A 27,787-nucleotide genomic window follows, 5' to 3' on the forward strand; every position below is an offset into this window, starting at 1 on the left:
AAAAATATCTAGGGAAAAACTTTATTTATAATAATCATAATTACATCTTTAAACTTCTGCTACAAAATTATTATTATTTCAAGCACTTTTTCCTGGTGATTTCCTTGTATTTCTTTTTTAAAACACATTTTTAGGTAATTTTATTGTACTTTTTATTTCATTTAATTTAAGTTTTACTTAAATTTTACTTGTTATGAAATTTTTTTTTACCATGGTTATGCTGCTGTTACTCAAGTAAAGTCTCAGTACTTTTCCACCTATAAACTCAGATGCTGTCAGGAGTCTTGTGATGCTTCTCACAAGTGTTTAACTATAACCTATTTAAAATTTCTTGCCTAACCAGATTTTTGTTAACTCTATACTCCACACCCGAAGAATATCTTAGGTTGTCAACCTGTTAAGCTTTTGAAGTTTGCTTATGTAAGAGTCACTGCCTGAAGCAGGAATTTAACTGCACTAAAAGACTTGAATAATACGTTTCTTTTTAATCTCTGAAAGAATATTTTAAAGTGTTTGTTGGGTGAGAGCACCGGAGTGACCGGTTTTGGTTTTAGCTTCCCAGGAGTTTGCACACCACCCACGCAGTCTGTGTGTTTCTCTGTGCAGCCTGGTTCTGATACTGCAGTGGAGTATGAATTAATATAGAATTAATGCAATGTTTCCCCACAAACGGCTTCCTTATTATCATTCTGCTGGGGCTTGATTAGACTGATCCTTTCATGAATTTAATTTGTACATCAAATTGCATGTTCTAGTGATGAGTTACAATCACTGTCTATTGTGCATCGAACCATGGAAAGATATACTTGGAATACACAATGCTGGCTGTGAGTCTATTAACTTAGATCACACCACAATAGATATTATATCTGGCTTATGGTTTGATGTACACAGAAGATTGTTGACAACAAATAGAGGGTTACAGAAAGCAATAGACCATATGTGCGATATCTGTGAGAAATTAGAGGTTAATAGTGATATAAGTAAAGTTACAGTATTTGGAAGAAAAAAAAGCTTATGACACAGCCTCTGCACGGCGCCTGCTTTGTCCACCGAGCCACCAGGTGCCCCACGAACAGATCAATCTAAGCTGACAAAAAGCACAGCAATATTTGTCTAAGTCATTCCATATATTATTTTTAATTTCTGCCCATATATCCCCCTAAATCCTACACACTGGACCTTTAATGTCCATTTTTGACACACTTTGATGCATTTCCTCACAAGTTCAACACGCAGTTTAATTGCTGAATGTTAAAATATTGGTACATCTGTATCCACCTATGCTGATTAACACTTGTCACTTTAAAGTAACCTGCACCGCTGGAAAAGATGAACACTGTCTGAACATCTGTAATGCTCTGCTCTCCCCCAATAACTATATTAAGAACTCTAAAAAAAAATCTCAAATAATTCAGGGAATAGAAATAATGCGCACCTCTCTGGTGAAGATAAATGCCACTTAATAACTGTTAAGCAGTGACAGACGCTGTCAGTACAGTTTGTCAGTACATTAATAAAAACCTGATAAACAGGATGCCCTACACACCTGGGTGCAGCAGAGCCAGGGAGTGTCTCCGACGCGCTCTGTTATTTAAACCCTCGCACGCTGTCCTCTCTTCACTTTGAGTCATCCCTTGAATCCAGGTAGGAACAGGCTGAATATAACTTGTATAACTGCATATTGTGTTGCTTTTCTTTTGCAGCATGGGTTTTGCAGCAAACTTTATACCTGTTTTGCTCGTTAAAATTGTTTGGAGTTGTATTTGAAGACTTATTTGCGACTGTATGATAAACTGCTGCTATCAAGGGTACAATAATTCCTTTTTTTTTTTTGCATAGTTCCAGGTACTGACTTCAGTGCAGCCGCCTCATACAAGATGGCAGGTGAGTGAAAACTGTTGATGAAAAATGCTTCAAATCTAGATGGAGACCTTTTTAAACATTATATTTATGGTCAGCATTCTTGTTCTCCTTTCTTTTCCTCTGATTATCATTATATTACTGTATGATGATGGGGATGATTGTAATTGATGTTGTTATTATCGCTCCAAACAAAGATCTTCAAATGACCCCATTGGAAGGTGCCTTGCTTGCCATTACTGGCATCTACGTGATGTATGAAACAGGCAGCGAACATCTGACCAAGGAACGTTTTAAGGAATTAATGAAGAACGAATTGCCAAATGTTTCGGTGAGGAGAATCATTGCTCTTTGTTACACAACATTATTCAGCAAAGTTTATAACTATATCATTAATACTGATTGGAACATTTCACATATTTCATTTGAGAATTCAGTAAATCACTCTGTGATCACTCTGTGCACTAAAAGCGCATTACCCATACATAAAATTATGTTCACTTTTGTTACATGGCAGGAGTAATGTTTGAAAATGATGATTTGTTTAACTCCTTTTTTAGATATTGACATGGATTCAAGGAAAAAGTCCAAGTAGTCATTGTATCTCAACAAAACCCTCATGGCTTAACAAATAAACTCAATTAATTCTTTACTTTGTGCAATTGGACACAGTGGGTGAATATATTCTTTTTTTCTCAATACAGGGGTCAGCGGGAGAGGTTGAGTGGTTCGATAAGGTGGACTGTAACGATGATAACAAGGTGGAATTCACTGAGTTCATCCAGATGATTTCCGCATTTACCATGGCTCACTATGACTGCTTGAAAGAATTAATGCAACGCCAAAGGGGTCAGCGTAATTAAAAACCCTGTAAAGAACACGTAAAACACTCTCGATGGGAAATAAACATGTAACCATTTGACCTTTGTGGTTTCTGATCACAATAATAAAAGTGTTTACGTTTAAATCGTGCTTGCTTGGTGTCTTTATTTGTTTGTCAGAGAAATTAAGAGTTTAAGTTTTTCTTTTTTGTGTGTGTTATTCCCAGCACAGTCTACATTAAATGTAAGACTTCTTAACATCTTTGAAATGATTATCACATCTTTTCCCCAGTGGCTCACTTTCCAGCAGAGTAAAACCCACTCCTTGTTATCACTCATTCTGAGAGTTAGGACAAAGCCTTTTTTGTTTTATTTTATTTTTAATTTTTTTTTTTAAATTTTTATATTTACACTTAATAGGCTGGGAAAATATAGCTACAAACTACACAGACGGGGATTAAATAGATCTAGGGCACATCTTTAAAGGGTCAGCATTATTACAAATTATAGTAGTAGTAGGTAGGAACCGTTATTTTTTATATTTTGAGGACTTTAAATGTGTTTTTTTTTTATAGTTTGAAGTTGTGAATTCTTGTCTGGGACAAGGGTGTTTTCTGGTACAGGGCAAGTTTAGAAGTTGAAAAAAAAGATCAAAATATTTTATAAATCATATTTATTTCATACATATGAATCCTTTAAGGATAATGTTTCACAATAGAAAGGAAATAACTGTTTATAAGTTATAGTTTTAAGATTTTTTTTTGTAGGTTATGATTTGTTCCACATCTCAAAAATGGGTGTTATATACCTAGATGTGTTTCATAAATTAAGATTTAACTTTCGTTAACAATGCCTGTAATGTATTTCCACTCTCTGTGGTGACTTAAACCTGATCCACAGCAAACAACAACATTAGTGGGTGTGGTGCCAGTTTGTAATGACAAGTTTGAGCATGTTAATCGAGGAAACAAATGATAAATATAAGGAGAAAATAAGATACATTTAGGCCTCACTGTGATGCCAGCGCTGAAGAGCTAGTTACATTTTGTTCTTAAATATAATCAAGAACAATTTTAAATAACTTCAACTGGCTTGAGTAGAAAAACTGTACTCTTCACTTCATTCTTTAATAGATAACTTAAGTTAATGTGCAGATGAAGAGTTGACATACAAACTAAAGAACGTGATGAAGTGATAGCCTAAAGATTAAACTACACATCAGTTTAATATGTTGCTAAAATTAGCTCCATGTCCACCTGCAACATTAAAATGCTGTTCATATGTTATTGCATCGTTGGCATAGATAGACCACTAAATGGCACTAATGGGTCCAAAACATCAGTGTCATTTATTTATTTCATTTGTGGAGGGAATGTTAAATATGTATTTCATTTATTGTTTTTTTTTGTTTTTTTTTAATGTAATGTCTTTCATTGCCCTGATATGTATGTCTTGCCAAATTGACAGCGTGCTATTGGTTGCAGTTGTGTCAAAATAACTAAAAACAATTGGTATATATATATATATATACATATATATATATATATATATATATATATATATATATATATATATATATATTGCCCTATAATACTCTCATATAGGCTATTTTATCAACACAGCCTAGATTGAGACCTTTCTTCCTCCGGTGGCATCTTCCACCCTGCTGTGTGCCACTTCATTTGAAGACATCCGGTGCGGGATGGGAAGGGTGGGGGGCGGGATGTCTGGGTGAGGAATAAAGCCACAGGCATCTGTTAGTGGGGAATGACGTGAACATATTTAGAAATCAGTGTCTTCATTTTTTTAGGGATTGCAAGGTGATGTTTTTTTTTTAGTCTTCTTATTTAATTTTTTTTATTTTACGTGCGTAAAAACGTCCAGATCGAGTGACTTTTGAATTTTTTTTTTTTTTTTAAACGGAGCATTCAGCCTACAACACCGTAAACCGAGGATTTTTTTTTCAAGAGGAGATTCTTGATATGTACCAAATGGTGTTTGGTCTAGAAACATCGCGATTTATTTCCAGATGATGAAAGCAGGAGGTATAGCTATTTCCTTAAAATGGCAGAGATGGATTTCAAAACAGCCACATCAACGATGGAAGCATTGGTTCGTATCAGTGTGAGTATGTCTGTGCATATGTAAATGTATGGATGTTTTTGTTCTTTTTTTTTTCAAATAAGGTTTATTAGGCAAAAATCGTATTCGAGTACAGGCTGTATTTTTAGATGGAGACCGAATTAACCGCTTGGATAGCTCGTCTCCACCTGCCGGACCGCTTCTGTAAAATGGGCCTTCGCATGTTTTTTTCTGCACACAGGACAACGGCCGTTAAAACAAAATGAGATAAATTGCCAAAAAAATGTCCGAAATACTCCTGAATCCGTGCTGTAGCGTTCGTTATGTTCCCTTGATGCTGCAACACACGTTAACGGAGGTCCTGAAATGCCCCAGTGCACCAGACTCGAGCCAAATTCCTCCTGAAAATTTGAAGAAATTCTCCTCTTTGTTTGATTTTTGTTTCATATAGTATCAAATGACTATGGATGCAAGCTGAAATAACACCTTTCATTTTTGGTTGGGCTCATGGGATGGTCGTTTCCATGGAGACGGGATGCAGGACCATCGGCTGCTGAGGCAAGGCAGAAAAAAATGTGTGTGGGTGCGGGTTGTATCATCGCCTGTTATAGGGTTAAAACTCGTAGGTAATTTGCAGAGACGGTTACAATAGACCACGGTGGACTCGTGCACGTGTTAGAGCGCATTAAAACAGTCCAGGAAATAGCAGCATTTTTTTTTTTTTTTTGCGCGTGCGGTCGGATCAGACCACATCTCACCGGTGCAGAGGGCTCACGGCTCGCGCTGTGATGCATCAAACCCCTCCCCTCTTTTTTCAAGAGACACCGCTGTCCTGATGCTGGAAATACACACGTAGTCTCCTGCCATGGCGCCTAGATTCCAGGTGAAGGTAAGGATGCGCTGTCGCATCGCCTGTTTTACGCCAAGCTGGGCTTTAGCGGTGCGCATTATCCATCTGAGATGGCTACAACAGGGCCACAGTCTGTGGTGGTCTGCAAAGCCTGCTGGGACCGCAATAGCCTGCAGTTGTGATAGGCTAAATAGCTAAAGGAGGAAAGAAAGGCAGGCCAGAGATGACATTGGAGAATGACACAGAAAGACTGAAGTGGACTGAGGATGAAAGTAGGTTAGTTTAATCAATCCAATGTAACGCTTCAGCGTGGGACTAGGAGTTTATTTTTGCCTCTCTGCAGTCTAAATTGGTCTCATTTAATGTCTGTGTTATTTTATTTGATTAAGTGAACTGGGAATATATAATGGCCAATACTGCTTTTACCCAAAGCAGTAATTGTTATAATAGGTGGGGGCCTACGTGGCAGACCCCCCCCCCCCCCCCTTTATATTAGATCAAAATAGAGATAACTAAATAAATGTAATCAGAATCATAAATAAACCTCAAACACTGATATTATTATTAATACCAGTTCTAGTGTTGCGGTGTGCTGCAGATCTGTGTGTGGTTTTTCAAAGTGAAACAGCAGAACACAGTTTACTGGGTGTATTCTAATTGAAGGTTGACAGATTATCGCCCTGGCTGATTATTGTTGCCGATATTTGGCTTTTTGCCGAATGTCTGTATTGGCATTCTATTTTAATGACTGCAGATGAAATTAATTCATTAAAAAGTGCAAAGACAGTGTCAGCATTAAAGGTTTTAATATGTAAAAGGGAGCTATTTTTATTTATTCATTTTTTTAATTTAAATTTTCACTTGCCTTTATTAAAAAAACTTGCTGGAAACTTGCTGTATATGATGTGAAATGTTCCAGTTTTGATAAAATATTGCTAAAGGTATTTAAACAAAGTATAATAATAAGTAATACTGAAAGATAGATTTTCCCTTTTATTGTAAATGCATATCGATTCCAAATATTGGTTATCGGTCTCAACAACTACTAATAATCAGTTTCGGTATTGGACCTGAAAAAACAATATTGGTCTACTCCTAATTCTAATGTTAAAGGGATAGTCCAGATTATTTGAAGTAGGGTTGTATAGTCAAATGGTGAATGGTCAAATGCTGCCTCAATCAGTAGGTTAGTCTGTGTAATTGTGTGGCTCTGGTGAATCTAAACTAACCCTTTTAAAAGCCAAAGTCACACAATAATACAAAATTAACTAACTGATTAAGGCAGCCAGCAGCTCTTGTGTTTAGCGATGTCAAATCGCTGCTTTTCTCGATGAAGTCTGGCATTGAAGCGAGTGATAAAACGGCTTAAATTTTCCATCAGAAAAGAGCTTTCTGACATTAAGGGCAAGCAGTAAAAATATCCAAAATATAGCGTACACTCAAACTAATACTGATGTTTTTTAGGTGGGACTTATTCAATACAGTTCGTTGCTGACCCCCATCCACAGCAGTGCATTGCTCCGCGACCAAGTCGGACTCCAGCCTGCTTCTCCAAACTGACAGTGTGCCGACTGACGTATATTGTATGCAATACACATCCTATGGATGAGTGACCCATACAACCCCAGTTCAAAAAATCGGGACTATCCTTTTAATGTTTTAAATATGTAATATGCATCCAGCTGTTCAGACCTTTTCTAATATAACAACATAAGCATTTTAAAATGTTTAACAAATTAAATTGGTCCCTTCGTATTTCCTGTTGCACTGTTTGTTAATGCAATAGCTGACAGGTCCAGTCTAAAGATGTTCCCATAGCAACAGAGTGGCCATAAAAGGTTCATAACATCATGTGACTTCTAACCCTTCTTAAAATGAAGTTGACATGCCAGGATTTACTGTATATGATCCCCTGTATATATCCCTACTGATGCTGCTAGAATCCCTCATTTAAACAGCGGTTTCTGGTTTGCCGTGACGGCCATCCTAATGCTGCATCTCATCACATCATGGTGACAAAATGCCCAAACCCCCTCCGCAGCACCATCAGTCAGTTTGTCTTGTCCTAGTTTTGAAGTTAAATCATAGTGTCAGTGATGTGGACATGCTGCCGCTGGCTGTGCAACACTTAGGTCAGGTTGTGTGTGAAGGGCAAGAGGGAGCAGGTCATACTGACGGGCAAAATAACTACAGAGTGTGAATGAGAGTGTAATATACTCCTCATGTGCTGCTAATGCTGACTGAACACAAAAACCGTGTGATTATCACAGACAGGGAAATGGATAACGGCAAAGACCTCTTAAAATGTCTCATTATTTATGAGAATGACTGTAGCTGTGAAGTCTGTGCAGGTTTCTGCAACAGCCAGTGTGTCCTTTCCTGTCAAATCCATGTCCTTGAGCAGGACTAGGACACGCTCCAGAGGTGCAGCCCCCCCCCCCCCCCCCCCCCCCCCCCCCATCCCTAGCTCTGACCACTGTGGTTACACTGAAGCTGCTGGTTCAGCACAGAGAGATACTTGTGTAGCACTACTCTAAATACAAAGAAACAAGTCCAATAATCTATAGATTATGTGGTGAAACGGATTAAATGCTCTGAAAAGTGAAACGTGTTCTCACTGAACACTTTAATGTTGCAAATAATGCACAGTGGCTTTGCACTGTATATTATGTCCCATTCCACATTTTTCCATGTACTCCTAAAATGCATGATGACAAAAAAAAAGCTGGATTATTTCATGCAACCCTCTGCTAGAAATTACATTTGTATGTTAACAAACTGCTTTCTTAATCATGTTGTTTTGGCAATGTAATCATCGCCTACATCATGTTTAGAGACAACATTTCTTTCATGCAGCGAAACACTGCATTCACGTACCATGTATACTTCGGGATGAGGTTGTTAGGGTGGATGACTGACATATAAAGTGCAGGACCTTGCAGCCTGTTCTCACTCCCAAGTTGCCAAATACCGCCGCTTTGTCAGTGGACCTCAGCGGCATATACTGACACACAGAGGCAAGCTTTGCGGCTACATGATACGCGCTGGGCAGTGGGTATTGCACACACTGACGCTTTATCAGTGGACCTCTGCAGCGGCTTGAACAGAGGCAACCTTTGCAGTGGTATTATATGCACTGGGCAGCGGCTGTTTTTGACGCCACGGGATGCTAACATAGTATTAATAGCCAGCCCGTTCTCATTCCCAGGTCAGTGGACCTCAAAGTGGCGGTCTCTGCTGAGTTGGGATGAGAGCATGTTGGACCTCGATATCAGAACTTTAGATTTGCTTCCAAACATCTTTGTTTTAGGTAACAAAATCACTTTGATCAAAGTTGGGGAAAGATTCTGATTTTGGTGTAAAGTTAATTTTAAAAAAGCTGTAGTCACTACAAGTGGTTATTGGACAGCATGATTGCCTGTTTCGGCGAAGAGCAACTGAAATCATTTGTCAGTGAACATTATACTTTAAGTATTGAAATTTCTGCAACTTGCCAGATACATTAATGCAACATTTGATCATTATATTAACAGAGAATGTAATTTGCTTGACATTATTTTTTCCTTCACAAAATATTTGCTGTTTAAATTGGTAAACTTAAATAATAACCGTAATTTCCAGGAAACAGGGTTGTCTCATGATGTCAGAGAAGCATGATGTGACCTCTGTTTAAAGAGCTCATATGCAGGGCTGTGATTTAAAGGACACACTCTGCAGTGGTTTAATAATTAATATCTGGTCTTTATCCATATTTCATGAGAATGATGCCCTATGTCGCATGTCTTGGACAGCTTTTCCGCCTCTCTCTTAGTTCAGACTATCTCCTACGATGCTGTTCCTCCTTGGTGGAACTGACTTAAATGTGTCCAGAACACTGAGTATCAAAAAGAACTGCCTGCATGCTTAGATTGATTCATAATATTTTTTTTATTCTTTTATCAGATAGTTTGCAATCTATGCTGCATTCATGTGTTCCTCACATTATCCCATGTTTTGCCTCTGACAGTCTAACATGAAGAGCCTGGAGCAGGAGCTGCACTGTCCTGTGTGTAAGGACATCGTCAAACAGCCCGTGGTCCTGCCATGCCAACACAGCGTCTGCCTCATGTGCGCCTCGGAGGTCTTGGTGGCAAATGGCTACCCGCCTCCAGACCTCCCCCCAGAGCCAAACTCCCCAGCCTCCACACCCAACACCCGCTCACCCCGTCAGGCCCGAAGGCCCACACCTAAAGCTGAGCAGCGACCTATAGATCGTGTGCTGCGTGCAGGTTTGGAATACTTCTTCATTTGCTATTAAAGTTAACCCTTTGAAACCTGAGCAAATTGGCTTGATTTCTTTCAAATATGTGAAAAGAGGACAATGAGTAACAAGAAACTACCTAAAAATCTGCAAGAAATATGTAAAAAGTTGAAAGAAAATGAATAAAAATTGTCAAAAAGATAAGAAAAGTAACAGAACAAAAACAGAAAATTACCAAAAAAAGTGCTAAAAATTAAAGTAAAAATTAATAATAATAAAAACGTTTTTTGTGCTCTAATTTTAAATATAGAATAAGAGTATTCTTAATATTTTCCCTAGTCATTTGTTTTCCTTTTAAGTATTAGATCATTTTCTTGTCAGCTTTGAATTTTTTTTTTCTTCAATTTGTGGGACATTTCATACCAAGTTGCTGATTGGCTTTTTTTCTTGTTTTTGCAAGAAATCACATTTCAGTAGAAAGAAGTTTTAACACTGCAAGAAAAGTGATGTCCCTCCAGGTTTTAAAGGGTTAACATGTTGAGGGGACTGTCTATGTTTCCTGCAGATAAATGATTCTTCTTTGTGATTACTCTAAAATCTGGTTGGTCGCTCTCAGACCATGGTCAAAATGCATATAGTTAGAAAAAGAGATCCTGCCGTTTTTTTTGTCTCACTCTGCTCATAACTGGCTTTTCCTCTTGGTTTGAGGACCCCACCCGCCTTCGCCATCCATGCCCCGGTCTCCGGGATATGGTACGTATCCAGGGCGACGCCGCAAAGAGGGCCCACCGCTGGTGATGATGTTTCCCTGTGCTCCCTGCGGCCGAGACGTGGAGCTGGGGGAGAAGGGCCTTACTGACTGTCTGCGCAACCTCACCTTGGAGCGTATAGTGGAGAGGTAGGTACCACACACAGACAGAAGCACTGGGACGCACAGAGAATTTCACGTACTTAATATGGGCAAAGACAGACACGGATACCTTTCAGCTAAAGAGCCATCATCAGTGTGACAAAACGACAATTACCAGCAAATTAAATTATACAAACAGAGGTGAGGTTCAAACCACAATCATGATAGAGATGATATAATTAAGAGATAAGATCAATCTGGTAATGAATGAACCCGCAAAAATGGAAGCCTCTCGCAAATAGGTAAAGTGTCTAAAACAGATGCCCAGGACCAGAAACGCACAGCAAAAAACAGTAAATAAGGAGCTACAGAATCCAGATACATGAATTAATGACTGCACATAAACAAAATCAATATATTTTTCAGGAAAATTAGATTCAAATTTGTTTTGGATTGAGCTCTACATATAAATATTTTACCCAACAGAATAATGGTTTTTATTATCTGGGGATAGATTTCAAATGTCAAATTTCAAAATTTGAATTTAAGTTTCCTGAAAAATACAGTTTGAAGTCAGTTTTTTATGGAAAAGCTTATCGCAACTACTCGTACAATAGCACAACACAACATGAAATTACACTCTACCTGCCATATTTATTATTTATTTTTATTCAAATGTACTAGTGCCATCAACTTAATTATTTGAATTCGGGAAGTCCTATTCATTTTTATTTGTCCGTTTCATCCTATTTAGTTTGTTGGTATAATTGTTTTTTTCCTATTCTTTTTTTGGTTGTGAGAATATATTATTTCATCATGTTGTCATCTGTGTTACGTATATTATTATTTGCCTGTAAAAACAAACAAACAAAACCCAACAATTCATATATGACACCATAAAGAAATTACAAACTATGTATAAATACACCATGTTTAAGGGAGCCCTGAAACATACATGAAAAAATATCTAAACCTGCCTTAGTATATAATGTTTATGACCCTGACTGGGAAAGAGCAAACCAAGAATCAAAGTTTATAAACTATGACAAAGAGGGCTTGGAAAACACCTTTCAGTGATGGGGAATGTAGAGTATGTCTTAGAAATATAATAGAAAATTAAATACTGCTTGAATAATACAATTGAAAAAGGAAACAAAAATGTCTAGGAAAAATATATCTGCAAAATGCATGTAAAAAAATCTAAAAAAAAAAAAAAATTAAAAGAAAAATTAGATTAATAGTACGGCAGATACCACAGACACATAATCTTGTTCTTCTATCTTTGTGAGGAACCTTATTTACATAATGCATTCCCTGGACCCTTACCCTAACCTTAACCATGCTGACTAAATGCCTGACCCCGACCCTCACCCTAAGCTAAACCTAAGTGTAACCTGAAGTATTAACCAACTATTAACCCTCAAACTGTCATTTGAAGAGCGTAGGAGGCACCAAAATGCCCACTTTGTTGGTTAAAATCATGTTTCAGGCCTCACTTTGTAGCAAGGAGAAGTACACAGGCACACACACACACACACACACACACACACGAATGCACATTAATCTTGTCCTCCAGCGTGATGTTTGGGGCCAAAGATGTTTTGGGTGTGAAAAAAAGGGAGTGGGAACATTTCCAACTCTGACTGCCGCAGCAGAAGAGCTGTTGAGGAGTCCTGCAGAGTGTGCACTGCAACGTACTGTAGCTACCAGGGCTGACTGCGTGCTTCCATAGTCCAGCAGCTCTGGGCGCCGTTTATCATGTAATCAATGCTGTTTGTCTCACTCTCTCACAATGGGCCTTTAAAAAAAAAAATCATTTATTTGTTTTGGATAAGAATTATGCTCATGTTCATGATTGTTTTATGATTTTTGTCTTCAACTTTTTTTTAAATTTGGCATTTCTTTTTTTGTTCAAAAGTTATTTTCTCGCAATAAATCAAATCATATATAAAGGCTACATAATTCTTGCTATCTTCCTTCCCTTTGCTGCTCTGCCTCCAGGTACAGACACACAGTGAGTCTGGGCAGCGTGGCTGTCATGTGTCAGTTTTGTAAGCCTCCTCAGGCTCTGGAGGCCACCAAGGGCTGCGCAGACTGCAGAGCCAATTTCTGTAATGAGTGTTTCAAGCTGTATCATCCGTGGGGGACGCCACGGGCGCAACATGAACATATCCAGCCTACACTTAACTTCAGACCAAAGGTGAGACATTTGGACACCTTCTATTAATCTACAGATTAAATCCTAAAACTTCATTGTACAGCGTTTGAACAGAATAATCTAATAATAACAATAATAATAATAATAACACAATGCCCCATGTTAAATCCAAATGTGGTGAAACAGCTTGTAGTTATTACGCTGCCCGCTGCTGGAATCAGCTCCCCTCAGACTGAAGATATGTTTCAACTGTAGCCATTTTTAAAACTAAGCTTTGGACTGTCCTCTTTTCTGTCCATCTTTTTTTTGGGGTACTTTTATCTTTTTTATCACTTTTTAAACTTGTCTTTAATGCTATTACACTTGTGTGTCCTGTTTTTGATCCTATTTTACTATTCAATTTTATAATATTAATAGTAATAATAAGTATTATTTTTATTATTATTAATAATACAAATTTATTTCTTTATTTTTCTCTTATCTTTTGACTGTAAAGCATTTTAAATAACATTAGTGTATGATAAGGTCCTATAAGAATAGAATCGATTGTTTATGCTGTGTTATCTTGAATTTGTTCTTTGTGTTTATCTTGCATGCCTCCACAGAAAACAGAGAACATACTGATTTATTGACTGATTGGGGAACACGTTTAACAACAACAAAACTACATCAAAACATCAGTTTACAAACTCTCACACAACCTGCGCAGAATAATCTGAGGCTCATTAATCCAGTCATAAACTCAATGCTTCAAAACACATGCATTTTTGCTAGAAGCAGCATTGGAGTCTGCTGCAGAGGAACGCACAGATAACTTTCACTGTCAGTTACATTTTAAATAGTGAGGTCTGTAAGATCTTTTATCTGCTTCACATAAATAAGTTTATATTTAATTTGTCCTCAGGTTCTGACCTGTCCGGAGCATGACCAGGAGAAACTACAGTTCTATTGTCGGTCCTGTCAGCGGCTGCTCTGCCCTCTCTGCAAACTGCGCCGCATCCACACCGGACACAAAATCCTGCCAGTGGCCCACGCCTACCAAGCCCTAAAGGTAAGACTGTGAATCTGACTGAGTTTCCTTAAATGTTTCTCAAAATAAAATGTTTAATGCATAAGCTAGCTCTCAAAAACAAATCTGAAATTAAAAGATGCATTGTGCATTTTTGGGAAGGGGTGCGAGGTTTAGTGGTGAGGATTGCAGATTACATCCAGCTGAAACTTGTTACAATTCTTTCAGGAGTTTTTTTTTTTTACTAGGAACAAAATTATCAACAGAAGTCTCTTCCTCTCCCAAACAAATAAACCAGGTAATTAAAAACAGTAAAAACATTGTTTGTTTGGCCTCAAGCCCAGCACCTGCTAATGGATGCTGTCACCTTTTTTTTCTAATAACTTAATGTGTGCTTACCTTATTTCTGATCCAGATGTTTAGAAGTTTTTTTTACCATGAGCCAGTTGTCCACAAAGGTCTCCTCCTTCTCTCCAAAATATATGGATCCACTGATTTTTAATCTGTAAAGACATAGAATAAAGCAGTTTCATGTTACAAGTCAATGAATCTCCAATACTGTTCAGCATGTCAGAGACAGAGGGCCAGCCGAGCATTTTTTCTCTGATATCTGGAGATCCAGAGGTTCAGGAGGTTTTTACGGGGAGCAGAGTTATGCACAGAGATCTGTACCTCTCTAAAACAACCAAAGCTGGGGATTTAAACCAAGAAAAACACTTAATAAACCAGTTTAACATTAAAATATCAGTGTTTTTCTGATGCTGCTCGTCACAGACGGGCTGCTTACCATGATGTGATGTAAAAATAAGAAGTGTTTGGTTTGTCTGTTTTGGGCTTCTGTGGAAAAGTGACTTTCTCCATGGACGAGAACTCACTCTCTATGTAAATACAAATAACTCATTCAAAGGAAACTAATACATAACAGTTCTTATTTTCAGCTGATTATACGTTAAAAAAACATGCATTTTATATCATATTCCATTTCAGCCAATGTATTCCCCTGAATGCCACACACCAGACCTTTAAATTTAAACATATGAATAAACACATAAGATAAATTAAAAAAAAGAAAAAAAGTTTTTAGATGAATGGTGTGATGCTTGTATTCCGTTTTTTTTTTTTTTTTTTTACAAAAATCTTTAATAATGCTCATCATTTAAACATACATTGTTGTAATTCTATTAGTTTAAATTATATTTTTATTTTAGTAAAGGATGATATCTAAAATGTTTCAATTAGGTTTTGTTTAGTCAACAGTACGCAAGCTCGATATTTGCTTCTCCAACATTTAAATTTTAGTTTAATTCGATATTTTACATAGTGAACTATTGCAGTGACATGAAACGTGCAGCATACAGTATGGAGCGGCACAGAGTAAAATACAGGCTGTGTGTAACAATTAAGCTGTCTGGTGTGTATATGTTGTGTGTATGTTGTGTTTTTGCTTTTTGTTTGACAGGAGAAGATTACAAAGGAGATGAACTACATACTGTCCAACCAGGACACAGTTCTGGCTCAGATTACCCAGCTGGAGAGCTCCATCACACAGACTGAGGTGATTAATACTTTGGGCCGGCAAAACGTCGCTGAACATGGAATTAAAACAGTCAGCAGCTCAACACCATAAAACTGATGCTTGATTTTTATTTATTTATTTATTTTTTTACCAGCTTCTTTAACAGACAGCCAACCCGTATTTGCTCACAATTTCCTTTGTATCATCATCTAAAAAGATTGCTGGTAACAATTAGTTTTAAACATCCACATATTTACCATTTATAAGCAGCATGTATGTATATATATATATATATATGTATATATATATATACACACACAATTAATACAGTGTTTGTAACACACACATAATATGTCGTGATTACGACATATTATGTTGTAATCATATAAATGGAATTTAGGTGTTTATTTTTTTACTTATCAACAGCTCGACTGTAGCTGGTATGTGGACGGAATCATGTTTCTTCACAATAACTTTCAGGTAGAAACCCCCCGTATCATGCACTTAAAATGAAAAGGCGCTGGGCAAACGCTGCCACAATTAGTTTGCTTTAAGCCGCCTTTAAATAGACCCACCTAAAAAGAACGATTATCTTTAAAAATGTTATCTTTATCTAAAGATTATCTTTAAAAGTAATAAAATAAGCACTGCAGAAACATCAGAAGGGTCGGACCATTGTGTTTATAGATAACTGTAAAAGTAATAATTACAGCTTTTTTGCAGGAATTATACGTATCTCGGAAGTTTAGAACAATGGCCAGTTCTGCCTAAAGGTGCAACGTCACTATGAGTCTGTCTATAAACAATAACACATTTCTACAAACTGTACTGTTGTAATAACATCAAATAACACTTTGGTATAATAAAGTTAAATAAAGTACTGTTGTTGTAAAGTTGAACAAAGTACTGTTACAATAGCTAAATAAAGTACTGCTTTTGCTGTGAACTTGAAGCCTGTGGACAACAGTTTGATGTTAGTAGAAAGTGAAACTGTTACAGGGACGGTCTGGATGGGCGGGGTAATGGGTGTGAGGTATCATGTTTGTGCAGGTGACTTTATTAAATGTTGTGACAATTTCTACTCGATGTTCTCGATATGGAGATTTTACACATCCCATGTTGAACAAGCCGCAGTACATTGAGTGTATTCAATATATTACCCAGCCCTACATTATAGTGTGTAATAGATAATGTATTGTTTATGTACTGCTTACAAATACTTTGTCACTTAAGTATTGCTGTTGGTTTCAAAGTTCTGGCAGATGCAGAAGATTCTTCCCCAAACAGGTTAGAGCCAGAAAGCCAACCAATTACAGGTTATTAGTTGTTTGTGTGGTAATCAGTCTTGCATGTTTGTGCTGAGATGCCAAGATTTTCTGTATTAAACTGTCTGACTCATTCCTTAAACAATGAAAATGGTCTACCTGAGTATGCAGCTTTCACACAACAACTTTAACTAGGCAAGTTCTGCTCTGTACCACAGATACTCACAGGGTTATAAAACTGTTTGTGAGGATAAAGTCACATTTTTTAAAAAGATTTAATGCAGATGAAGAAATTAGTAAAAAAAAACAACTAACATATATGGTTATGTTACAGAGTGCACAGCAATAATCAGTCCATTACATCAGTTGTTTAGAATATACCCAATGCAAAGACACAGGCTCCTTGTCATTATTTTTATCTGGTTTTTGTACTTTGGTGTTGCGGCAACTTTGATAAAAGGCCTTTTGATTCAAACTGCATTAAGGCTAGCAATAACTGGGTGTTTCCAAGTATTTGATCTTTTCTTTGTTATGTATCACCAGGTAAACAGTGTGTCCGCCAGAGAGCAGCTGGCTCAGAGCATCAGGGATCTGACGGCTGCTCTGGCAGAGCGCCATGCCTCGCTCACCCAGGCTCTAGAGGCGGCACGGAAGAAACGAGGCGAGGCGTTGGCTGCCCAAGTGGCGGAGAGACGGGGTTTGATGGAGCACGCAGGGCTCATGGCGTTCACCCAGGAGCTATTGAAAGAAACAGACCAACCCTGCTTTGTGCAAGCTGCTCGCCAGACTCATAACAGGTTTTTTTTATTGTTTATCTTTGGTACAGCCCTATGGCATGGATCTGATGTTTGTATCTTTTGTCGTGGGAATCAGTTTCACACACACACAGTTTGTGATCAGCTAGCTGTTCTTTGTGCATTCATATATTAAGAGTAACTTGATTAGCTCATGGGAAATGGGTCTGTGTAAAGAAAGATGCGACTATTTTTTTTCCCAAAATTACTGACTCAATACCCTCTTAAATGACAATGATATTCTATATTTTACTTTTTGTCAGCAAAAGCCACAAAAAGTCAAAAAGCAGCAATGCAAAGTTTCTGTGAACGGGTGTTGCCTTCGTAGCCAAAGGCTATATGTAGCCTAGTCATCACTCCAAAATACTACAAAAAGTACACCAATGAGCCACACCGTCACACTGGGTGATGTGTTTTTTCATTATAACAAACATGGTAACTGCAGTTTGTTGTAAGTCATTCTCACATACAGTACACCCTCCCATAAATACTAGAGCACCAAATGTATATTCATCTGCAACAGAAAATGTGCTCTCATGAGATTCGTTACACAAAGCCCAGTAAAGACCGAAGAATTGCAACAATGTGAAACCGTTGTGGCAGTTTAACCGCTCTCACTTTGACACTAGCTGGCTGATGGTGTCACCTGTGGCTTGTCAAGTTGCCAGTGGCTGCTATGGCAGGTCACCTGTTTCAACAGACAGTTGCGTTAGAGCAAAGCCTGCTGATCAAGTCATTTATACATTGTCTGCAGACAGTGAGTTCACTTACTGCGACATTCTCTGAAAACAGCCCCGCCACCCCTGCAGAGCTCGAGTTGGTCTCATTTTCATTCTAGCCAAGAGCATTTGTTTGCACATGGACATATCCCTTCCAATATTTTGGAAAAACAGACCAATATTTAAGCAAACGTATTCACATTATTCTCACTCTTACAGTTCAGTGCATGAAATCATGGGACACATTGTGTCTTGTACTGATTTAATAAGGGACAGAGCATTTAATTTTTCAGTATGGGATGATCCAGTATTGTGCCTGATAAAAAGTCAATTAGTCTTGGTATTCCACTTCAGATGAAGAGCAGCGCACAGCCACTTCAGCTTTGTCTCATCCAGAGAGAGTCCTGAATGGGGTTTTGCGTCTGTCAGACGGCCTGAAAAGGATAGTACTATATCAGCAGAGCGATAACGTAATGCACAGTGGACTATAGGGCATGTCGATTTCTTTGAAACATTATGACTTTATTCTCATTAAATTACAAGTTAATATAACAGCTTTTTCTAAAATTATTAACATTTGATTCTCAATTTATCACTACAGAGTTTCATCACTAAAACGCAACAGTCCTCATTCATTTTTTAATAAGTTACAAATTATATTCAGCTACAAAATAAGCCCGAAAAGTACAACTGTTGCTACAGAAACAACACGCGGTCTCATCTAGAGGCATTGGTGTAAACAAGCAGGTTTTCAGAACTGCAGACCGAGTTTTAGATGACTTTCAGCTCTTCTGCCTTTAAATCTTTGGTCTGAGCTGTGCTTAATAAAAACAGAATTATCCCACACTACTCTGTCTCACACTCCCACACATCTATATGGAGGCTACATGTAAACGCTGCTCCTCTTTTATTCCTCTAAAACCCCTTTTTTCACTTCAGGTTCAGCAAAGCAATTGAGAATCTGCAGCATTTCACCCTGGCTGCTGATCCGTCCTTCAGACACTTCCAGCTGGACGTCTCCAAAGAGCTCAAACTCCTGACAGATCTGAACTTCATCCAGGGTGAGAAAGGGAGTGACGGGAGAACGGGGGAGGATGGGGGTGGAGACAGTGGAAGGGAACGTGATAAAGGAGGGAGGAAGAAAATGGGCAAAAGAGGACAGGGGCTCATGATGACTCTACCATCTCCCTGTGTAATAAAGTATACACACCATGAAATATAGCAAGTTAGCCAGTGATGGAAGTGAAGGTGGTAATACAACTTCCAGATTTTTGTTATTAATATATGTTTGAATCATTTACACTGCGAATTAAGGTGGGAATACTGTGCCGCCATTCTGAATAACAGGTATGATCACAGAATCGGGGGACATCGTTGTCTCACCATTAAGCCGGCAGCAGCGGTTAATAACAGCGCTAAAACAGTGTCTGTATAAAAGTTACAGCCAGCAGGTTAAGTATGTGACCTGTTGTAAGAGATTTAAAAAGCAGCTGTTAGAAGTTAGCAAGGAACTAAAAAAAAATGAGAGAAAATTTCCAAAAATTTCCAAAATTGGGAAAACAATGAGATTCAGGAGCTCCTTACCTTCTGAGCAGAAGAGGAGATCAGCCGCAATGTAACAGGGGCAATATATGACTGTTTTTCAAGTTATGCTATTGTTATTGTTTAGAAAGCTCTGCTGATGTGTATGTTATTACACGTAATGCTGCTTTTGCTTCCAAAATGTCGGCATGCTACCTAAAATCATGCACTGATGCTGCTGTTGTTTGGCTCTGTGTAAAAATATAAAGGCTGCACAAAGAAGGGACTTAGTGGCGTTCAAACTTTGTGTAAAATGGGCTATCGTTTGTTTCAGCTCCCCTAGCTCCAGTGATCGATACCCAGCGCACCCTGGCCTACGACCAGCTCTTCCTGTGCTGGCGACTTCCCCAAGATTCTGCACCCGCCTGGCACTTCTCTGTAGAGTATCGCCGTCGGGGTGTGGTACCAGGAGGAGCGTCAAGAGGCGGGATCAGAGGAGGATTGGCCGCCGCCCGCTGGGGCTGGCAACGATTGGATGAAGTGAATGGGAGCAGCGCTGTGATCGACAGGTTGGAGATGGACAGCGTGTACGTGCTGCGGGTGAGAGGCTGCAACAAGGCGGGCTACGGGGAGTACAGCGAGGAGGTGTATCTGCACACCCCGCCTGCACCAGGTGAGAGTACACAAAGGACTTTTCGTCTGTGCTCATTTACAAGTAAACAGAGACTTCAACTTTGCTTCTGAGGAACAAACATCCAAACAACAGAGATGTAGGAAGGGGCGAAACCCTGAAAAAGTTTGGTATTTGAGGGTGATATGTATAGTTTAGATGTAGATCCTTGGAAAAATATGATCAAAAGTTGGCGGAAGGTAGTGTTTAAGCATTCACCAAGACAGTGGAGTTTCTGAGGTTTACAAGGTTGGTGATGGTTGACAGACACTGTGCCTTGTGCCCCAGAGCTCCATGGCTTCACTATCAGGAAGGGTTACAGCTTCACCCATGCAGTGAGGGGGCAACACGTTCTCATCCCGACAGTTTTCTGAGTCAGGGGAGAGAGACACCGTGCGCCACGGAGTGTTACGTAAAAGAGAGCTGGATGTGCCTCTGGTTGTGACACTTAATAGTTCGTAAATTTAAAAAAAAAAAAAAAGCTCCAACAGTTACGCAATACAATAATCTGCGTCCAGTGCTCTAAATTAGGCTGTTAAATTTCACTGTGCGTCTTTCGTTGTGCTCACGTGTTTTGTTCTGGTGCTGCTCACACCGACACCAAAATAGCTCAAATCAGTCAATAAACCCTTAAATAACCGTTTGGTAAAATTATTATTCCTGTCACTGTGCATGTGACAGATGCAGCAGCAGTATCACAAACACTGAAATGGCATCTGTCCTCAAAAAAATAAAAATAAAATAAAATAAAATTATGTATATATATATATATATATATATATATATATATATATATATATATATATGAGTAAATGTAGTTACTTTCCAACCTCTGATTACAAACATATATATATATATATATACACATATATATCTTAATGCCTGAATTATCCCAAATAATTAGCCCAAATATCTACCCAATTAAGGAATACTCAAATAGCCAAATATTTGGGTCCAGCTCTAGAAATTAAAAATATATATGTAGGCCTATATCTCAGCTTTTCATTCACTTCTGTGAGGGAAACTGAATTGGATTGATATTTCAGGTTTAGAATATTATTTAAGATATAAAGTGAAAAGTAGTCTCACAGGATAAGGGCAAGGTGAAGACGTAAAGACAAGCTTTATTCAATGAGCCTTCACTCTCTACTGCACTAGAAAAGAAAGCAGTTAAAAAACCACAGTGCGAATAGAAAACAAGTGTCAGGGAGAAGAAAACAAATCAAATTTGTCAAAAGGGAAGCATATTAAATGTAGAAAAAAATCAAAACCCATCTCTGATATAATATTCAGTCAGTTTACTCTGATAGAAAAGGGGTCCCTGCATAAAATGTCCAGAATGTCTCTTTTATACTTTTTTTTTTATATCTTTCTCCCAACCACTTAAGAGTCCTGTTTTTGGTTAATGTCTTAAAGCCATATGAATCTGTGACACATATATGACAGCTACAAAAAAAATCTCTTTATATCCACACAGCAAGCTGTAGTTTCACCCAGGAGCCATTCATCTCTTCACACCTGCTATTTTTTTAAAAGCATACAGGATGGTTACCATGATAAGCAGTTAATAATTCATTCTTTTTCTTTTCTGTCCATTCCCATCTTCTTTTCTCCCACTTTCTCTCCACCACCTTCATCACATCCTCACCTTATTACTTCATCTTTCTCTCATGTTTTATTTCCATTTCACAGCTTTGTACTTGTCATCCTCCTCTGCGCTACTTCCACGCCGCCAACCTACATGCCTCCTACAGAACGTAAGAAGTGCATTCATATCTCTCGACCGCCCCTCTGTACCCCCATTCTCCTCTTTCTCTTTGTGGTCATCCCATGCATCCTCTGTTCTTCCACTCCCATCTGGACGCTCACTCACCCCTCTGCCTCCCACTCTATAACGAGATCTGTCTGAGCGCTGATGAGGTTTGCAGTTTGTTAAGACGTGAGGCTTAACAACATGGATCGGGTTCAGATCCGGGGCTTTTTAATGGTCGAGTTGAGTGATTGGTGAATTCCTCGTGTCCCTGTAGGCTGTTTTTTTTCCTTCCTGCGATTGCATATGTTCCCTCTGTAAATTGTACTTCCTTTGGAAAAAATCTGCACTCCCCACAGCCAGAGCTTCTTTGTGAAACCTTCTGTATTTTACTCCCTGAATCATCAGTTTATAGATGAGTGTCCTTTTCTCTTCCAGTGCTGCTGGGAGGAGGTGCATGCCTGCTCTCTGTTCCTCTCCCCCTCGTCTCTCCTCTCAATTGCTTCGTATTCTCCTCATTTCTCTTCTCAGTGCTGCTTTCTGACTGTAAATCTGTACCACTTTCCGTCCGTCGCCTCCCAAACTTCCCCTGCTGCTACTAAAACCCCTATATGTCATTTCTGAACGCACCTTTGTCCTCCCTATAACCTCACATTTACTTCTCCCCTCCCTTTCCTTTTCTCTGCTGTGTCCTCTCTCCCCGTCTCCTCACAGTGCTCAACTTCTACCTGGACTCTCGCTGGGGTCTCCATGCCGACCGGCTGGTGGTCAGTAAAGAGCAGCGCTGTGCTCGCAGCGTCCCTGGTCTCTCCCTGCTGCAGGCCGCTGACCACGCACTCACTTCCTGTCACCTGACCTCTGACCTCCTGGTGGGAGATGTGGCTATTACACAGGGACGGCATTACTGGGCGTGCTCAGTGGAGCCTGGGTCTTACCTAGTGAAGGTCAGTAATACTCAACATATTCTCATCCCAACTCGTCACATATCATGACTTGGTCAGCGGACTTTTACATCTACACATGGCGCGTTAGGTGTAAAGCTTTTGCAGTATCATGGTTTTACGGTTTACTGGGGTATTTAGAGATCCTGATGGTGTGATTTTTTTAGTACCGTCAAAAATATGGGCCCTCATCTTTCTGATAACCCTTTGAAACTGGAGCTAAATGACTTAATTTCTTTTAAAAACATGGGAAGACCCACTTGGGAAAAATTACCCAAAACTTAACAATAGTAAAAAAAATAAAATAAAATAAATAAAAAAATCAAACAAGAAAATTAGCAAAAAAGAAAAAGAAAAAAATAAACTTGGAAAATTTCTTTTTTTTCCCTAGAAATTTTTCCCTTGCTTTTAAAAAGTATATATTTTTCTAAATCTAATTTCTTACAATTTGTGTAACATTCCAACCAGCGAGTCTTGAGACCGTGGCGATTATTAAAAGCATCAATGTGAGAGCATCTTTTGAGCAAACAAAACCACTCAAAACCCAACTGAGGGAACAGAAAATGAAATATTTTATCCCTGAATCATATTTCAAGTTAGACATTAGATGGGGTGGACGTGGCGTCAGTCCCCCCAGTGAAATATTAACAAATTGCTTACTGTTTATTGTTATAAGTGGTATGACACGTTTAGAGATAGATGAGAGGCTTTGAGCACTATTCATTCTCATGAGATTGTATGGGATTAATCACCAGAGAAAATCTCGTAAAGATGCTTATATTTCTGCTGCACTTGAAATAATCAACTGAAGACAAAACAAATTATCAACCGGTGATGTGAAGATTTGCCAGAAGAAAAAAGTTCATTACAAATCGATTGCTTTTTGCTTTTTTGACCAGGTGGGAGTTGGTCTGGAGTCTAAGCTGCAGGAGTGGTTTCACCTTCCACAAGACATGGCCAGTCCCCGGTGAGTAATATGAAATGGTGCTTTGTAATCAGAGGTGGAAAGAAACTGAATTTACTCAAGTACTGTTTAGAATTTTAAGGTACTTTACTAAAGTATTTCTATTTCTCCACGACATTATATTAAATATAAATAGTAATATAATATAATAGAAATATTCCACTTTTTACCCCCCTACATCTAATGACAGCTCTAGTCACTTTTTGCTTTTCAGATGTGGATTTTACATTAAAAATCACAAGAGGAAATGCAATTAGTTATGCAAGGCAACAGGGATGAGCCCCATTAATCAGATAAAGGCAAATCTTATGGAAACAAGAGACAGCCAACGGTCAATATCAGGAGGGGAGTCGAAATAGGCGAACAGTTTCAGCAAGCAAGCAAAGGCGTGTGGCACATGACAGCTCATACAAGTGGAAATGAACTGGTATAGAAATTACTGAGATGATGAGGAAAAGTGGGAGCAGCTGAGTCAGTTGGTGCTAAAAGGTCAACTGACTGGGACTAGAGAAAAAGTTAGAGTCACTCATTGTGCGCTCTAATACCTGCACTACCACACTACTCGCAAGAAAAAGACTGAATATGTCCCAATAAGCTGCGTTCCAAATTGCATACTTTTTCTTATTAGTACTGCAGCTGCCCTTACAAAGTACGCACTATTGCATGCAGTATGCACACAATCAGGACATACTACTTTGTCACTATACTGCGCCCAGAACTTTGACCCTCTTGCTCAGGTATCCATTACCTTGGTGACAAAACAAAACGCTATTCACTAGTAAACCTGGGGAGCTCTGCTGTTGTTGCTTTGCAATGTATGTAGTTTTAACTTGAATGTAATGAGGGCGTTAGGGATGTAATGATGCATCGCGAGGCAGTTAAAAATTGATTAAAAATACGAGAGATTCAAATCAGTGAGATGAAAAATTAACTGCGATGCCCTTTTTGAACAGCAGAGGGCATAATCTCTTTTGACCTTGCTTGCTTGATGAGGCACTAGGTGTTCAACGTCCAACGTCCTGTTCAAGACTAGAGACAGCTCGCCAACGTAAATAAAACGAAGCAAAGGCTCAGTGACAGGCCATATTCATATAGAAGATGCACCCTCCAGTTTCAAATCCGAAGTGTGGGGGCATTTGAGCTTCCTGAAGTCAGAAAGAAATAAAGGCGAGAAGAGAAGAAGAACAGGGTGTATGCACGTTACTCCTTAACGACAACTACACAGCCAAACCACACTGACAAGCGCATTTGCAACCCCACTTGCCCAAAGGAGTACAAGAGCAAAAGGGAGCGCGCATCTTATCACCTGCTAGTGGGAAATGGCCAACTTTACTTCCTCAAACTTGCCTGTTTGAAGAAAAAATTGTATTGTAAAACCAGTATCGTGAATCGTATTGAACCATCAGTTGAATGAATCGTTACATCCCAAGAGACCATACATTGTACACTCTAACATTTTATATTAATGGCAGTTAAGTTACATACACCTTTCTCTGTCAATGATATATTTAATTGTTGATTATCTTTATCATTATTTTTTTCACTTTAACAATTTTGGTTCCTGATATTACTTGTCAATTGGTCATTAGTCACTTGAATGCGCTGTCACCCGTCATTGCTCCCTCTGACGGCTGTCAACAAGCTGTCAAGCTGTCATCTGTCTGTGGCTCAGTGGAGGGGTTGTGGGTGGAGCATTTTGGGTTAGAATAACCAGAAAAGCACGCTGGCTTGCATTCTGCAAAATGAGACCAGGTGCAGTAGAACATCCTGGTATTTTTGGAACAATGCATTTGACATAATTTCCTGGAACGTACTAAATCCTTTTTTAAATTTTTATTTAACCTTTAATTATACAGGTAATGTCATTGAGACACAGGGTTTCATTCTCAGGAGAGACCTGTTTTGTGGACAACATACAATATGACAAAAGACAGACAGATTTATCATTAGAGTACCTACAACATTTAGGTGAAAGTGCCAAGTGGAAGCAGATTAAAGATGTTTTTTTCCAGTTCCCTTAAAATTAATTTAAAATCCCATAGTGGGATCAAGCTGTGCAGCTTCAGATCCTGCTGTAGTGTGTTCCAGGTTAAAGGGGCAGAGTAGGAAAATGCCTTTTTGCTAAACTCTGTACGTACTGAGGGAACACTGAAGGTAATAAATGCTATGACCGCACTGTTTGTGTGACATGTAAGAGGATAAATTTGTTGTCAGCAGTCTAAGGATAGTTTTACCACTGCAAAAGTCTACTTTTGGATAATGATGACCATCTGACCAGAGAGTACAAAGAGCAATGGTGAGTGGGGGGTTTACAGTTAGCTATGAATCTTATGCTCCGTGATAGACAGCATCCAGCATCTGCAGAGAACTGGCAGAGACTTACTAGATAGTATGGTACTATGAGCAAAGGAACTCACAGCGTATGTGAAATGCAGTATGCCAAAAACACCAAGATGTTCCACTACATGTGGTCGCATTTTGCAGTATGCAAGTCTGCATGCTTTTCTTGCTATTCTGCCTTATTATATTATACTCCATTTCTGCCAATATATCCCCCTAAATCCTACACACTGGATCTTTAAATGGGATTTTGAAAGCAGGACTTTTACTTGCACTAGTGTATTTTTACATTGGTACTTTAACTGAGTAAAGGGTGTGAATATTTTGTCATAGCATGCTATAAAGATAAAAAAAAATAACAATAGAACTTATCCATATTAATTGTTTACATCCAAATTTCTCTAACTGCACTCTCTCTCTAGCTACGACCCAGACAGCGGTCATGACAGCGGAGCAGAGGACGCTCTGGACTCTGCTCCTCCGTTCTGCTTCCTCACTATGGGGATGGGTAAGATCTACCTGCCCCAGCACAACTACAACCAACACAGTAGCCATGGGAACGGTAACCGAGACCCCATCACCAACAGCAACGGCCCTTCCTCACCCACAGGCCTCACCTACCCGCTGCCGCCCCGGCTCGGTGTAAGCCTTGACTTTGAGAGGGGCCGCGTCACCTTCTACGATGCCCACTCTCTGCGGCCGCTTTGGGAGGGCCATGTGGATTGCTCCGGCCCTGTGTGCCCCGCATTCTGTTTTATCGGTGGCGGGGCGCTGCAGCTGCAGGAGCTGGTAGCCAATCGTAATGCGGATCAGACTCCGGTCAGACGGGTAACCATCCAACCCCGTGTCTCTAATATGAATAACAACTGACGGCTGATCTGAGGTCATAATGGTTAATTGGAATGTAATTGGTATTTGTGAAGTATTTACTCAGCTAGAGCGAAAAGTTAGACATCTCAGCGATTTTGTTTTGTATTTAATTTTCTTTGTATAAGAAAATGTTTCTATAGCAACAAATATGCAATGTAATTACGTTTCTTACATTTTTGTTATATGCAGTTTTGCAAGAGTTATTGCTTAAGTAGTGCCTGGTGTATCCAGCACTTAATATGTAATTATATCTTTGATGCTTGCACTTATAGCCAGGCTATATTGCTTACATTTATAAAGCTATTGTAGATACAGCACCATAATATCGCCCTTCCTGTAGAAGCTTTTACTGTTATTTCACGCCCTTAAAGTGACAGTTCAGATTTTTGGAAGTGGCGCTGTATGGGTTACTTATCCATAGTCTGTATATTAGCAAATGTCAGTCGTTATGCCACCAGTTCAGGGTTCCCACAATCATGGAAAACCTGGAAAAGTCATGGAATTTAATTATCACGTTTTTGACACTGGAAAAGTCACAGTATTAGGAAAAACTACTGAAAGTTT

The 27,787-nt window shown here is 38.9% G+C and overlaps 2 protein-coding genes across 2 annotated transcripts; both read left to right on the forward strand.

The window, feature by feature from the left end:
* Positions 1-1,586: 1,586 nt before the first annotated feature.
* LOC121958237 (protein S100-Z-like) lies at positions 1,587-2,830 on the forward strand. Its single transcript, XM_042507118.1, has 4 exons — positions 1,587-1,647; positions 1,843-1,887; positions 2,061-2,194; positions 2,568-2,830. The coding sequence occupies exons 2-4, from the start codon at positions 1,881-1,883 to the stop codon at positions 2,724-2,726; spliced, it is 300 nt and encodes a 99-aa protein (XP_042363052.1). The 5' UTR covers positions 1,587-1,647; positions 1,843-1,880; the 3' UTR covers positions 2,727-2,830.
* Positions 2,831-4,713: 1,883 nt separating this feature from the next.
* Positions 4,714-27,223, forward strand: LOC121957918 (tripartite motif-containing protein 46-like). Its single transcript, XM_042506724.1, is given in 13 exon segments — positions 4,714-4,731; positions 4,734-4,808; positions 9,623-9,884; positions 10,565-10,754; positions 12,708-12,906; positions 13,769-13,915; positions 15,333-15,428; positions 17,198-17,451; positions 19,107-19,228; positions 20,023-20,361; positions 22,823-23,052; positions 23,949-24,016; positions 26,776-27,223. Coding segments are annotated over 13 exon segments (2,448 nt in total).
* Positions 27,224-27,787: the final 564 nt, after the last annotated feature.

The sequence above is a fragment of the Plectropomus leopardus genome, chromosome 18 (genome assembly GCF_008729295.1).
Source record: "Plectropomus leopardus isolate mb chromosome 18, YSFRI_Pleo_2.0, whole genome shotgun sequence".
Classification (NCBI taxonomy): Eukaryota; Metazoa; Chordata; class Actinopteri; order Perciformes; family Serranidae; genus Plectropomus; species Plectropomus leopardus.